General features: G+C 55.0%; 1 protein-coding gene across 1 annotated transcript in view; it reads left to right on the top strand.

The window, feature by feature from the left end:
• The first annotated feature begins 10307 nt into the window (after positions 1 to 10307).
• SOX9 (SRY-box transcription factor 9) overlaps positions 10308 to 14845 on the top strand; it is a 4820-nt gene continuing 282 nt past the window's right edge. The window contains exons 1-3 of the mRNA XM_019466392.2: positions 10308 to 11121; positions 12079 to 12335; positions 12955 to 14845. The exon at positions 12955 to 14845 is cut by the window's right edge and continues 282 nt beyond it. Coding sequence (XP_019321937.2) covers positions 10691 to 11121; positions 12079 to 12335; positions 12955 to 13802 — 1536 coding nt within the window. The 5' untranslated portion in view covers positions 10308 to 10690 and the 3' untranslated portion in view covers positions 13803 to 14845. The remainder of the gene's footprint in view (positions 11122 to 12078; positions 12336 to 12954) is intronic.

Raw genomic sequence — 14845 nt, 5'->3', positions numbered from 1 at the left:
ATAAGATCAAAAACTGCACTTCACAAAAGAGTGAAGCCCCAGTCTCTCCGTGTGACCCAAAAAGGAGCTGGAGCTCGGGGAGGACTAGCCTGTGGGGGAGCCTGCATGCCTGCGAACAGGGCTCCCCGCTCACAGCAGCCTGTGGAATTCTCGGTGCATGAGGCCCTGCAGGAGGGGTGGGGGCAGCCACCTCGCACCAGCATCCCGGGATCTGCCTCTCCCATTAACTGCCTGACCTTGAGCGAGCCACACGCTCTTCTCAGGGCTTCGGTTTCTTCACATGAAAAGCAAAGAGTAATTTCTTCCCCTCACCACCTCCAGGACATGTCCAGGGAATAGAGTTGACGAGTGGATGTAAGGGCATTTCAAAAGCAGAAGCAGGAAGCAGCAGCCAGGAATATTCATTAGCAGTGGGATTATTTTTTCAGCCATAGGTGAGAAGGGGAAGAGCAGGTGACTATGTGGGCTTCGGAGTGATGTGCGTGTAGCAGACAGGACGAGCAGCCTGCCCCCGGGCTCCTCTCTGTGAACGAGTGGTGCCCGCAGCCCGCGGATGGCTGTTGGGGGCGGGCTGTGCACAGTGGTCTTAAGCGAGTCCAGGCAAAGGCTGGTTATGGGGGCAGAGAGATACAGCCCGTAGTGCGGACAGAAATGGACACTGGGCCTGGGGCAGAGCAGGGAGAGTCTCTGCACAGATGGAGGCCACGATGACGGCTTCTCCTGTCCAAGCTGGCACCCCACCGTTCCTACGTGGGGTGGCTGCTCATTGGCTAGCGGAGAATGCACGTCCTTGGCCCCTCACCGCATCACCCCACCGGCCTGAGAAAAAAAATTCACCCAGAAGCAGCAAAAAGCTAAGGCATTTTGACACTTAATATCTACATAAATACCTGTTGAAATTAACTCCACCCACCCCACCCCACCCCACCCTCAAGCTGGGCAACAGGGCCTGGAAGCTAGTGTTTCTCTCCTCTCCTGCTTCTCAATTTCCTGCGCCTCCTCCTCCTCCTCCTCCTCCTCCTCCTCCTTCTTCCAAATAAATCACAGTTTGGATTTAGGGGCAGGGGTGGAGATGGGTGACATTGTTTTTGCAAATGCCTCTGGTCGGAAAGGATGTAGGGGGGTTGTTCCAAACGGAATTGCAAGCCCCCAAAGTGCCTAGGCAAGAAGATGCATATGTACCTACCGCCATCCTCACTTTCCCTTTAAATCCCTCCCGCCCCCGCCCCCAGGAGGACTTGGGGACGGATTTGGGTTTCTGGGGCTCTTGGGACTGCAGTCCCTGGGGCCATCTGGGAGTGATTAGCCTACAGATTTCAGGTAGCTCCAGCCACACGTGCAGCCCACATGATACCCCCTAATTCCAGACCCACAGCTCTCCTTCTCCAAACAAACAGCAGGGCCGTTTGCAGAGAAAAGAAAATGCCTTCCTTAGAGGAGCTGCAGGGGGAAGCCAGGTCATAATTGTCTCCTCTGCACCCCTGCCCCACCGCCCCCCCCCCCACCCCCTCCTGCCATCCATTCAGCACTCAGCCACTGCACGGCTCATCCACGACAGGACTGTGCTTTGTGCTTAGAAAAGCAAGCAAGGAAACCAGGAAGAAAAAAAATATTTATTATCATTGTATATTTGGGTAGCAAGGTCTAGAGGTTTTAGAGGTTCTGATAGGTTAATAATGATTTTGGTTTGTGGTTTGATTGTTTTCTCAAAACCTGTAAATGCAGGCCAGAAATGTATAAAGATTGCAATCTGAAAGCTTTATGTCCATCACTCCAAATATTCTCCAAATATTCTGTAACACCCTTTTCTTAAAGAAAGAAGTCTTGAGGACAGGGAATTTAGAAGAAGGGTCCAGGCAAGGACAGACTTTCTTGTGAGGGGCATAGGTAGGCATCTACAGGACACATTTTGAGGAAAGCCATGAAGATCTCATCTACTGGCCAAGGTATGTGCCTGGTCGATGTGCCAGGCACGATGTGCCTGGTAGCTGAGACGTACCATTAGGTAGTCATTGCTTTGGCTAAATTTTGGCCATTCATTCCCTCACTGAACATTTACTGAGCAGAGTCTATGTGGCCTATAGAGGAAGATATAACACTCTGTCCTTGTCCTCGAGGAGATCACAGTTTAGGGGTGAGCATATACACACAACAGACCAATGACCACACAAAAAGGCATGAACAAAATGTTGTAAGAACACAGAGACAGGAGCAAATATCTTTTCTTGGAGAGACCTCAAGTCTTCACAGAGGGTTCAGCGTTTGGACTGGACCTCCACTGCCTACCAAAATCTGACTGTCTCTTAGACTCAGAATATACAGTGCCTTAATAGTCATTTACTCCATAGTCTGAATGAGTCTCACATCTTTTCTAAGAGAACAGTTGGTGAGGGCAGCTTTTATTGAGAGAGACACCATTCCCTGAAAAGAGAGAGGATTAGTGCAAGCAAGGGTTGTGATGAGGGCTCCCCGGCACGTTAGAAAGGAAAATCTTGACTATGGGGAAGAAACCAGTACGTTAGTCTAGAAAGACAGGGCGAGTTCTGCCCATGAGTCATTGAGAAATGGCCAGAGGACATGGAAGAGACTTGAGAAGTTAGCGATGCTCTTAGGAATAAATATAAATCAATAATTCTTTCCTTCAAAGGGAGCATTGCTTGGAATTTTTCAGAATCAAAAGAGAATCTAACCATTTCTTATCGGGACTCATGGTTAAATCTCAAAGGCAACCTCACCCCCACTTCCTGGTTGGTTTGACTGAAAAATCAAAGTGTCCTCGGCAGAAGTGAAATTGGGCTGACGAAGCACAGGGACAGAGGAAGGGGGCCGGTGAGTGTTCCCTCCATCCTCCGCCTCACCTGTCCAGTCCCCTTGGCCAAGGGAACTAGCCCAGAAGTTGGCTGGAGCGGGTCTTGGGCCTAGCTGAGCTCCGGCAGGTGAGCCTGGAGGCAAACGCCCCCCACCGGGATCACCCTGAGGCCCTGCTTTCCTCAGACCTAAGGTCCTGGAGGAGAGTCAGAATCCGGAGAACCTCCGAAGTGCCAGGAAAATAAAAAGCAATTAGTGACTTTTGCTTTAGGCAGAATCTAGAGGGGAAAAAGAAATCCTGGAGCCCTGCGAAGCTCCACCTCCCTGGGCCTCTTCCGGAACCACAATGTTCAGCCCACTCAGCGTTTGGCCAATGCCACTCTCTCCTCCCTCAGAAGATTTCTCTGCTCCTGGAAAATCATCTGGAAACTGTCATCACCACCGTGCTGGTTGGCAGATGTCCCCCAAAGAGAGAGTGAAGCGTACCACACACTACAAGGCATTTCTGGGCTTGGACCAAGAAAGGGGAGGGGAGGCGGGGTGGGAGGTGACGGCTCAGGCAAAGAGCAGCAGAGATGGAAGAAGAGAGGTGACTTCTGGGGCCCGGGAGAGGGAGGGCAGGGAGCCCACCGTGGAGCCGGGCGCCCCTGTTTCGCCTTCCGCTCAGCACTCTGATGGAGCAACAAGGATGGAGGGCGGCTCCCTGTGACCCACACACGCTTTCAGGGCAAGGAAACGGAAATCCATGCTAGAGGCAGAGAAAGAGGGTCTCAGGACACGAGATGCCCCGGGGGCAAAATGGCACGGGAGCAGACAGCCACTGAATTCGGAAGGCAACCAGACACGAAGGCAATAATAACAGAGACCCTGTGTTGGCTCCTTTGGGTGCTCACGCACGTAGTGAGCCCTCCAATGATATTTGCTGAGCTGACGTGTGTGGGGGCTGAGAATGATTAGTGCCGGGCTAACTGGGAGAGGGATGGCAAGCGAAAGAATGAAGGATGTCTCCACTACATTGGACGTTCTCCACCCAGAACTCTCCTCCATCATCTACGGCCCGAGCGCCAACGCTCAGACCCATCCGGTCGGCTGCCGCGAGTCCTGTACAACCTTCCGCGGTCATCCATGACTCAAAATCTGCAAGCATCGGGCTTGCTGCCCGCAATAGCTCGTGCATGTATTAGTTAGGATTCAGAGGAAAGCTGGATTCTGGGCTCCCTCGCGAGATTTGGAGGGGAGGGCCCCGGGGGGAGAGAGTAGACCCTGGAGGCAGGGGTTGGGGTGGGTGAATGGCTGGGGACCCTGTCTGAGCCAAGACCACCCAGTGTGCCTTCTTGTCCCACCAGAGGTATCAACCCTAGCCAGACACTGCCTTTTCTCCCAGTGGCTGAGGGAAACATATCCTGCGGGATGTCTCCATTGCCCCCAAGAAAGTATTTAAGGGAAAGATGTCTAGTTTTAAGGCCCTCCGAGACTTTATCTTCTCTTTTAAAGAATGATAAATGCTCTGGTGATTGAATCTATGGTGACCTTATCCCTAATTTACAGCAATAACTGCTTATATGCCTCTGGTTTGCATGTGGATGTTAAGGCAGATGAGGCTAAAAAGACAGCCTCCTGCCAATCAAAGCTGACAATTTTGTGAGCTTTAAGAGCACCCCAGAAGGAAGCCTTTTCTGCAGACAGCCCATACCTTGTCCTACCCGGCTCTCGTTGGGACTTTCCCTTGCGTTTCAGCCAATCTGGAAATTGGGGTAGCAGCAGATTCCAGGGCTAGGACTCGCTGTGAAAGCAAACAGTCTGCCCTTTCCCATTAGATGTAAATACACTGTGTCCTAAAGACAGTAACGGGGACACTGTGAGATTTTCTGGGTCTTAATGATTTAAAGGGAGCAGAGAGGAACAAACAAGCAAACAAACAAACAAACAAAAACTGTCCCTCACTTCTTTGCCTGGCCAAATTTCACTCTCATTTATCAAAGAAATTAGGGAGGAGAGTGTAACCGAGGAGGAAGAAAAGGCATTTAAGAGTCCACTAACACCTTTGACGTCAGTGAAAGGGTCTTGGGAGAAAGATGTTAAAGAGAAAAGGGGAGAAAAGTGGGAAAAGGAAAAAAACAACAACCCCACTTTCTCAAAAATATTCTAATCTGCCTATTCAAAGCTGAGACGGTGCTGGAGACACCCCTGGCTTCCCCTTCAAACAAAACCGGAATGGAACCGGGTAATAACGCTGTCTCTCCCGCAGGCTTGCAGACAGGACGCGCACCAAGAAATTAATTTGAAATAAACAATGACTTGGCTGGAAGCCCAGCGGGTCCCCGCCCCCCCACGTTCCCTGTGGCCCCCACTTTCCTAAGCTTCCCCCCCACCCCAACACCGGGGGGCGATTCTAAGGGGTTCAGGGTCCGACAACCCCCTGGCAGTTTTATGACGTCACAGATCCGAGAACACTCTGCAGCCAGAGCCCCCCCCCCCCCCCCCCCCCGCCCCGCGTGAGGACGTCACTGTCCTCCGGAAAACCCCAAAGTTGGGGGCTGACTTCACGGGCTCTGCCCTCGCGGTTCCCGGGGGCAGAATCGGAGTTCCTGCCCGAAGTCAGGCAACCCGGCTGCGCGCTCACGCTTCTCCAAAGCCGAGCCCAGCTCGCAGCTGCAGGGCGCCCGGTTTGACCCAGTGAAGCTGTGGGTCCTGGCAAACCCGGAGATGTGCTCCGCGCACCCCTCCCCCCAGGGGGTCTTTTGGAGGGGGGCGGGTGAGATACAAAAGGCTTGCAAGAAAGGCACAAGAGCATTCGTCTTTAATTCTGACAGCTACCTTCGTTCGGGATTGTATATTAAGAGCATTTCTCCTTTAACGTGGTTTGATGGACATATTTTCTCGGATTAATAAAGATCCGACATAATGACCCACCCGATAGGACGGCTTAGTGGGAGCAGCTGGCTCCAGTCCCTTCAGGCTGAGATGAAGTCCTTGCACCACCCAGCCTACCCCGGGAGACTCACACAAAACTGTCCTCTGAGATTCTCAGCTCTGTCTGTCCCCCCCTTGGCACAGAGCACCCTTAAACCAACAGGGGATGGGAGGGGATGGGAGGGGTGGGAGGGGATGGGGGGGTGACGGGGGGTGAGGTACAGGTGGAAGGAACTGGGAGGAAGTCTTGGTGCTGAGGGCAGCCTCCTTGGCCTGTCGGAGTCGGCTGCAAAAGGAAGCACCGGGGTGTTGAGCGCTTTACTTTATTTGTATTTTTAGATCAACAAGGCAAAAGCACCTTCAGCTGCAAATGCCTTAAAGATTTTAAAAAGGAGAAGGAGGGAGGCTGGTCATAAAACTTGGCCTAAGGAAATTTCCAGGCCGTTCTAGGGATGCATTGAGGGAATCCAAAAGACGCAAGGCTCCCTTGTACACTGCCTTGAGACATATTTTCGGAAAAGTAAGGAGAACACACACACACACACACACACACACACACACACCTTGGAAACACAACAGGCCCTTCGGAACTAGGACTTCCCCCTCCCATTCCCTCTTTTCCCTTCAGCTAGTAAGACGGTCCTGGAGGCGCTAGTCCAGTCCCCTGCTTTGGCTCCGGTCTGCAACCCCCCGGGCGGGCGAGTCCCTCTGGGCTAAAGCCCCTGGGGCCTCACACCCGGGCCAGGTCACCGGGGAGCACTTTCCCGGTCCTCGCCTCCCTCACCCAGCACCTCCGTCCACTTCACTCCTCTTTCTGTTAGAAAACAGAAAAGGGAAGAAAACAAAACGCCCTTCTTGGCCTACAGTTTAAGGGGGGGGGGGTCTTCTACATGTCGGATAATCTCCCAAAGAAGGGCGCCTGTCTGGGGAGAATTCCACATGTAAGACTGTACAGTCACATACATTTACAAAACGGTCGCTGGGGGCTCTGGAGGCTTGTGACGGGTCATACACCCACTCGGGCAAAACGTCCAAAGGTCACATGCATTCGGCCCTCCATAGATATCTATTGCGCACCTACGAAGCTGTCTGGCACTTTCCTTTTCCCTCTGCTGTTGCTGTCCAGCCCGACGCCCGTCCTGAGACTGGGCTTACCCGCCGCCGCTCCTTTCCCCAGAGAACTGGCCTGAAGAGCGGCCGACAAAGGCGCTCCACGCCCGGGAATAGTACTAATTACCGAGGAGACGCTGGGAGCGGAGGGCGCAGGGACCCAAGGGTCCCCCCCAGGGATTGGGGTCTTTAATCTCAAGGGAACCGCGCCCCAGGGAATTGGCAGAGAGAAGGGGTATCCCCTTCCCTGAGCACCTCTATAGAGAACCAGGGCCGAGATCTTTGGGAGACGCTTCTTCTGCTCGACCCAACCGAATTCTTCTGGGACATGCATCCTTGCTGAAAACGGATTGAGACACGCTCCCCACTTTTGCTACGACATTTTGGAGAGGGAGACTATGGTCCCTAATTCCCCAGGTAAAGGGAACCCCGTTCGCACCCACCGTGGCCACCCTCCTTCGGAGTAGGAAACCCCCACCCTGTGCAGGGTGTTCGCACCGCCCCACAGAGCCCGCGAAACTCGCCCTACGCCAACATCTCCGGGCTCCGGGACTCGGCGCGCCCGTTTAGACGCGGAGGAAGGTTGGCGGCCCAGGCTAGGGAAATTGAGCCCGGCGCCGGCCCTGGTCGCCCAAAGAGGGGAGGAGGGGTGACCCCAGACCTCGGTTTCCCGAGCTCCCCCTTGGGATCCGCTTGCACCTCCAAGTCTCTGCTCCTGGCGGCAGACCTAACGGCGCTGGCTTCGAGTGGAGACCGGAATGCTCGCTGCGAGCTTGTGAAGTGCCCCCACCCCACCTCCTTGCCTGCAGCTTTTCGTGACCTGCGCCCTTTCCCTTCCTTATCCCCACCAGAATGAGGAGCCCAGCGAGTTTGGCTCCTGGCAGAATGCTCTGGCTAAAACTGAGCCAACAGCCTCAGTTTCCAGATCTGCAACCTGAAGGCTGATAATGGGTTCCTTCCCCTCCAGCTGGCTCTGATGCGGGTCCTCTGGTCGGCAGACCGCGAGCGTCTTCCCGGGGCAGAGAGGAGACGTCAGAGGGGACCGGAGAAACTCACAAGAGAGCGAACTGGCCCCCTGAGTGGAGGTGGGGGAATCAGCACCTGAGCCCCTGCGGAAATGCAGGACCGCCCCACTGGCTAATCAGTGGTGTCCACGAGTCAGACTTGGCCTGGTCCTGGCACATGGAGCAGAGGGCGCCGTCTGGTAAGTGGGAGACGGGGGTCCTTCGGGGACCCGGTCTCCCGGGTTCTGTGCAGACCAGAAACGTCAGGCACTTAGAACACTCTTTGCTTGCTGGGTCCCCCATAGACACACACCTCCCACTTCCTGTAACTGGGCTGCCCAGAGGTGAATCCAAACGGGAGGAAATATCGAGTAGTAGGAATTTCTGCAAAGATAAATCTCAGCCGCAGAGCAGTCCTGATTGAGTGGAAGACACCACCCCCACCCCCCACCACCATCTAAATTTTCCTGCAGTTTCTGGGAGTTAGGCAGTTTCTGAGCTTTTGGCGCCCCCTCTGGATTCAGTTGAAAATTGCGCCATTTTTAAAGTCCACTGTTTATCCTAAGTTTTCAAGAAGATACAAGAATACAAAATGCTTGCATCAAACGAACAGAAAATGTACAAAACACTGTAAGTTTATGATTTAGAGTTCGGTTTTTTACATCCTCCTATTATGTAAGTGTATTAAATATATATTTATATGTGCACCTATTTATCTCGATAAATATTTAGAGAAATATTCCAAAATATCTTCAAGTCCCAGTCTTCGGTGCTTTTAAGCCAATAAACATGAGAACTACAATAAAATGCAACTAAATACAGATGCCTTGGTTAAAATATCTGCCCGAAGTTCTGGTCTCGGAGCGTCCTCCTGGGTCAGGTGTCTGTGAATCACTCAGTTATATGCACAAATGTCCCCTCCCCAAGACACAGAAATCAGTTGACAGTACGCGGGACTCTCTTCTCCAAAGAAAGGACGAAGTTGTTCTTGCACTTTCCCAGCGAATTCACGGGGCCATGAATACCGCGGCTATTGTACCCGGAGGTCTCTGAAACTGGTAAACAAACTATATAGGACACTACAGACATCCACTGTGAGTGAGTTACATTCGTTTAGAAAGTAAATAGTAGTTAACTGTAAGTGGTAACTTAACTACCCTCTGAAGAGCTCCGTTTCCTATAAGAAACGTCGACCTCTTCGGAAGAAAATGAGAGAAAACGAGATCTTTAAAAACCATTCTTCAAGGAAAACCATTCCTTTAAATCTTGCGATAGCGTCCGCAATGTGCAATTTAGAAGTCAGCAAGTCTCTGCTGTGATGCGGCTGATTCCCCGTGACAATAATTTAGTTCGAGGCGGATATTTGGGAGAGCCGGAAAGGGGGAAGTTTGAAATTAAGAGATTTCCACAGTTGTGCTGTTATTTGCGATTCTGAAGGCATGTAACCCGCAGGCGTCTAGCACTTTCCCTGTCGTCCAGAACTGATACCCAACCAGGCACTAAAAGGCAATTGGTGCAAACACAAAGATTGTGCGCAAATCTCACTCGAGGTACATCAGAGACACCCCCCACCCCCTCCCCCAGAACTCCTAGCAGTCTTCGAGTCGCAATAGGACCCGACTACCGTCTCTCGGCCAGGAGGTGAAAAGCAGAACGTTCAAAGCAGTTGCCTATCTCTGAGCAGTGTCGCGGGATGGGGGCTTGGGGGGGGGGGGGGTTGGGAGAAGGGCTTGTCACAGTTCAAGGTCGCTGTGGCGCGGGACGGCTCCCGCGGGCGCGGGGCTACCGCGTCGCCGCCACCGCCAGTCTCAGCTTTGGTTTTCATTGATTCCCCTTGCAAGAGCGCAGCAGAATCCCTACCAGCCGCAGCAGCCCCGGCGAAGCAGAGCATGTTAATCTATTTATATGGATTATTACAGAGGAACAGCGGGCGTTGAGTCACCAAAACATTTGCTTCAAAAGACCATTTCTAAGCACTTTTCGGAGGAGGCAGGCTCCAGGCGCACACACACTGGGCTACGCGTGAAGGAGGGACTGCTTTTTGATCGCTGCAAACTCTAGCTAAGTCTCCGGTGCCGCGCAGAAAGCAGCGAAAAGAAATGCTTGGGGGTGGAGGCAGATCCTGGTCTAGACACACACACACACACACACACACACACACACACACACACACAGAGGCACGCAAGATTCGTGCGGAGACGGCCCCAAACTTCTGACATTACGAGAGTACGGCAAACTTACACACTTGGACGTCCTGGGTCCCCCGCCCCCCCCCCCCCCCACCAGCCAGACCAGAGGCAGCGCTCCCCTCCCCGCTCTTCCCCTCCCCTCTCGTCACCCAAGCCCAGTGCCACAATCCTCCTCCCCGCAAAATCGAATCCAATCAGCTGCCTGCCAACCCCTGAAATGCCGTGCTGTGATTGGCTGGCCGTCTCTAAGGTGAGGAGCAGTAGTTATTAAAGAGCCCCGGGGCTGGGAGTTGAGGAGCTGAGAGCGGAGCTTGAAACTCACTGGAAAGTTCAGTGGCGCCGCGACTTGCCAGTTTTCACTCCAGGAACTTTTCTTTGCAGGAGGAGAAGAGAAGGGGTGCAAGCGCCCCGCTTTTGCTCTCTTTCTTCCCCTCCTCCTTCTCCTCTCCAGTTCGCCTTCCCCCACTTGGAGCGGGCAGCTGCGGGCTGGCCACCGCGCGCCTTCCTAAGTGCTCGCCGCCGCAGCCGGGTGACGCGCCAGGCTCCCCGGGAGCCGCTCGCTCCGCGTCCGGGCAGCCGAGGGGAGAGGAGCCCGCGCCTCGAGCCCCCGAGCCGCCGCGGCTTCTCGCCTTTCCCGGCCACCCCCCCCCTGCCCCGGGCCCGCGTATGAATCTCCTGGACCCCTTCATGAAGATGACCGACGAGCAGGAGAAGGGCCTGTCCGGCGCCCCCAGCCCCACCATGTCCGAGGACTCGGCGGGCTCGCCCTGCCCTTCGGGCTCCGGCTCGGACACCGAGAACACGCGGCCCCAGGAGAACACGTTCTCCAAGGGCGAGCCGGACCTGAAGAAGGAGAGCGAGGAGGACAAGTTCCCCGTGTGCATCCGCGAGGCGGTCAGCCAGGTGCTCAAGGGCTACGACTGGACGCTGGTACCCATGCCAGTGCGCGTCAACGGCTCGAGCAAGAACAAGCCGCACGTCAAGCGGCCCATGAACGCCTTCATGGTGTGGGCGCAGGCGGCGCGCAGGAAGCTCGCCGACCAGTACCCGCACCTGCACAACGCCGAGCTCAGCAAGACGCTGGGCAAGCTCTGGAGGTAGGGCCGGCGCGGCGGGGTGGGCTCCGCGATGGCGGGGGGCGCTGGCCGCGACACCGTCTCCGTGCCCCGCCTCCCAGCAGGAGGGAGTTGCCGGTCCCGGAGCCGGCGTGGGGGGGGGGGAGCGCAGTGGGGGGGGGGACGAAGTGTAACTTGGCTCGGAGTTTGACAAAGTTCTTGGATTGCTCTCGGGAAAGGGAGGGAGGCGGGGGGGGGGGGGGCTGGGGGGAAGGGGACGGAGAGAGCCGGAGGGTGGGTGAGGACTTGTGGGAGACGCGGTGGGAGGGGGCTGCCAGCGCTATCTCCCGTCGCTGTGAAGTTCAATCCCAAGTGGGGGGTTGGGTGGGAAGTGAAGTTTGCCCCCCACTCGCTCCAACTGCGCTCTCCCGTGCAGCCTCACAACCGAGGAGATGGGATGGGGGGGGGGCGCAGACATCAAGGCTGGAGGAGACTCCAGGCAGGAACGGGGGGAGCGCTGCTGGAAATAGGTGGACGCAAGTGGGCGGGGGAGGGAGCAGGAAAGCTCCTTGCAGATTAAGTGTTTTTTTGGAAAGTTTTTAAAGATGTTGGGGGCGGGGGCCGGTAACCTACGGTGGCAAAGGCACTTAGAGCCGAGCAGCGGAGAGCTATTTTCATCTTCAGGGTTTCCAAAATAGAAGAGGAGAGAGGGCGGGGCCGGGAGTGACCGCTCAGGTCGGACTGAAAGAACCGAGATTTATTTTTCTGGTTTTTTTTTTTTTTCTTCCTTCTTTTTAATTTTTTTTTTTTTTTTTTTTTTTTTTTTTAAGAAAAGTTATGAGCTGCAGCAGTGGCTGGAAAGCGGGGAGGAGGGAGGAAGGGGTTGTGCGCGAAGAAGCCGAGCGGTCGGGGTCGCCTCCCCCTCCCGCCGACCTGACAGCTCGGCCGGTTTCACAGAAGCCCCTCTGTTTCCCTCTGCGCCCCCTCCCCCGCCCCCAGACTGCTGAACGAGAGCGAGAAGCGGCCCTTCGTGGAGGAGGCGGAGCGGCTGCGCGTGCAGCACAAGAAGGACCACCCGGATTACAAGTACCAGCCGCGGCGGAGGAAGTCGGTGAAGAACGGCCAGGCGGAGGCCGAGGAGGCCACCGAGCAGACGCACATCTCCCCCAACGCCATCTTCAAGGCGCTGCAGGCCGACTCGCCGCACTCCTCCTCCGGCATGAGCGAGGTGCACTCCCCGGGCGGCGAGCACTCGGGTGAGTCCCCCCACAAGCCCCCGGCTACGCCTCCCGAGGCCGACGGGCACACCCCCGGGTCTCCACCTAGCAGACTCGCCCCGGGGACTTTGCGCTCCCCGGGGAGGGAAAAACTACTCCGAGCGCCTCAGCCTCCTCCCCTCCCTTTCCAGGGCCCCGCGAAGTCCCTACGCGCGCGCGCGCACACACACATACACATACACATACACACACACACACACACACACACACACACACGCACACGGATGTAGAGCCATCCTAAGGGATTCATTTTTATGGCGAGGTAAAATGCCTTTACAGCTTTTCAGGACTTCTCCCTTCTTCTCTGGCTCCGCCACCCCAAAAGCACACACAGGCTTCTTCCACAAGTAGCAGTTTGGCCTTCCCGACCCTCCGGGCCTCGGACCCTCCCTGATAAAAGGAGATTCCCGACTGTGTACCGGCAGGTTAATCATTTGGCGACTTATCTCCCGTGCTGCGCGCCTCCCGCGCGGTTGCGGGTCCTTAACGACACTTTTCGTTTGGAGGGAGGGTCCCAGGAGGGTTCCTAAGATTGAGGCCTTTGCGCTGCACGGCCCTGGTTGACTTTTCCGCGCTGCTTTTCTTTCCTTGCCCGCAGGGCAATCCCAGGGGCCCCCGACGCCACCCACCACCCCCAAAACCGACGTGCAGCCGGGCAAGGCTGACCTGAAGCGAGAGGGGCGCCCCCTGCCAGAGGGGGGCCGACAGCCCCCCATCGACTTCCGCGACGTGGACATCGGCGAGCTGAGCAGCGACGTCATCTCCAACATCGAGACCTTCGACGTCAACGAATTCGACCAGTACCTGCCGCCCAACGGCCACCCGGGGGTGCCGGCCACGCACGGCCAGGTCACCTACACGGGGAGCTACGGCATCAACAGCACGGCGGCGACCCCGACGGGCGCGGGCCACGTGTGGATGTCCAAGCAGCAGGCGCCGCCGCCGCCCCCTCCGCAGCAGCCCCCGCAGGCCCCGCAGGCCCCGCAGGCGCCCCCGCAGCCGCAGCCGGCGCCCCCGCAGCCGCAGCCGGCGCCCCCGCAGCCGCAGGCGGCGCACACGCTGACCACGCTGAGCAGCGAGCCGGGCCAGTCCCAGCGAACGCACATCAAGACCGAGCAGCTGAGCCCCAGCCACTACAGCGAGCAGCAGCAGCACTCGCCGCAGCAGATCGCCTACAGCCCCTTCAACCTCCCGCACTACAGCCCCTCCTACCCGCCCATCACCCGCTCGCAGTACGACTACACCGACCACCAGAACTCGGGCTCCTACTACAGCCACGCGGCGGGCCAGGGCTCCAGCCTCTACTCCACCTTCAGCTACATGAACCCGGCGCAGCGGCCCATGTACACGCCCATCGCCGACACGTCCGGGGTCCCCTCCATCCCGCAGACCCACAGCCCCCAGCACTGGGAACAGCCCGTCTACACACAGCTCACCAGACCTTGAGGAAACCTTGCACGGAGGGTGATGACGACCTTGACGATCAGAAGGAGAACCGAAGAAACAAATCACCAAGCAGAATTTCCTTGGGGACGTTTTCCCCCACCTCGTTCCGTAAAGACGTTTAAGCTAAAGGCAACTCAGACCCAGATTGCGAGACAGAAACCTTAGCCATCCAGACGCATTACCACCTTGTTGCAAATCGGGGGCCAGGCCGCTCTTGGCCGGATGGACCATTGGAAAACCCGTAAGAAACCGGACTCGAAGACCTTCTTCAGAGCAATCACGGAGGATAATGGAGAATCGTGTGATCAATTTATTTGCTCAGTCTCTCTGCCTGTTTGGACTTTGTAATTATTTTTTAGCAGTAATTAAAGAAAAAAGTCCTCTGTGAGGAATATTCTCTATTTTAAATATTTTTAGTATGTACTGTGTATGATTCATTACCATTTTGAGGGGATTTATACATATTTTTAGATAAAAGAAATTAAATGCTCTTATTTTCCCAACAGCTAAACTACTTAGTTGAACAGCGTGCCCTAGCTTTTCCTGCAACCAGAGTATTTTTGTACAGATTTGCTTTCTCTTACAAAAAAAAAAAAAAAAAGTGTGCGTGTTGTTGTATTAACATAAAAAAAACACACAAATTTGTGTTATGCGATCAGTTTTTGGGGGTTAGCTTTGCTTAATTCCTCAGGCTTTCTGATTCAAGGAGGAGCTGCCTTAGAGAAATAAAGGCCTTATTTTGCAAATATGGAAGTAAACCATAGTTTAGAGAAGCATTTGGTAAGCTTTATCATATATATTTTTTTTTAAAAAAAAAAAAACAAGAGAAAATACCTTGAGCCTTAAAACCATGCTGCTGGAAAATACTCTTACTTTTTAGTGCGTTTGCTTGTTTGCTGCAATCTTGAGAGAGAAGTAGAAACCAAGCAAAGGAGCTGAAATCTGTTCTGGGAATGTTTCAGCAGCCAAGTGTCCCAGCGCACTGCCCCCTGGTTGCCTGCTCAAGCCCCATGTGGGGTACAGATGCTATGGCCTTTCTCTGA

This window comes from Panthera pardus, unplaced genomic scaffold, assembly GCF_024362965.1.
Source record: "Panthera pardus isolate Hobbes unplaced genomic scaffold, ASM2436296v1 HiC_scaffold_3, whole genome shotgun sequence".
In the NCBI taxonomy this organism is placed as follows: domain Eukaryota; kingdom Metazoa; phylum Chordata; class Mammalia; order Carnivora; family Felidae; genus Panthera; species Panthera pardus.
This window is presented reverse-complemented; position numbering and strand designations above follow the sequence as displayed.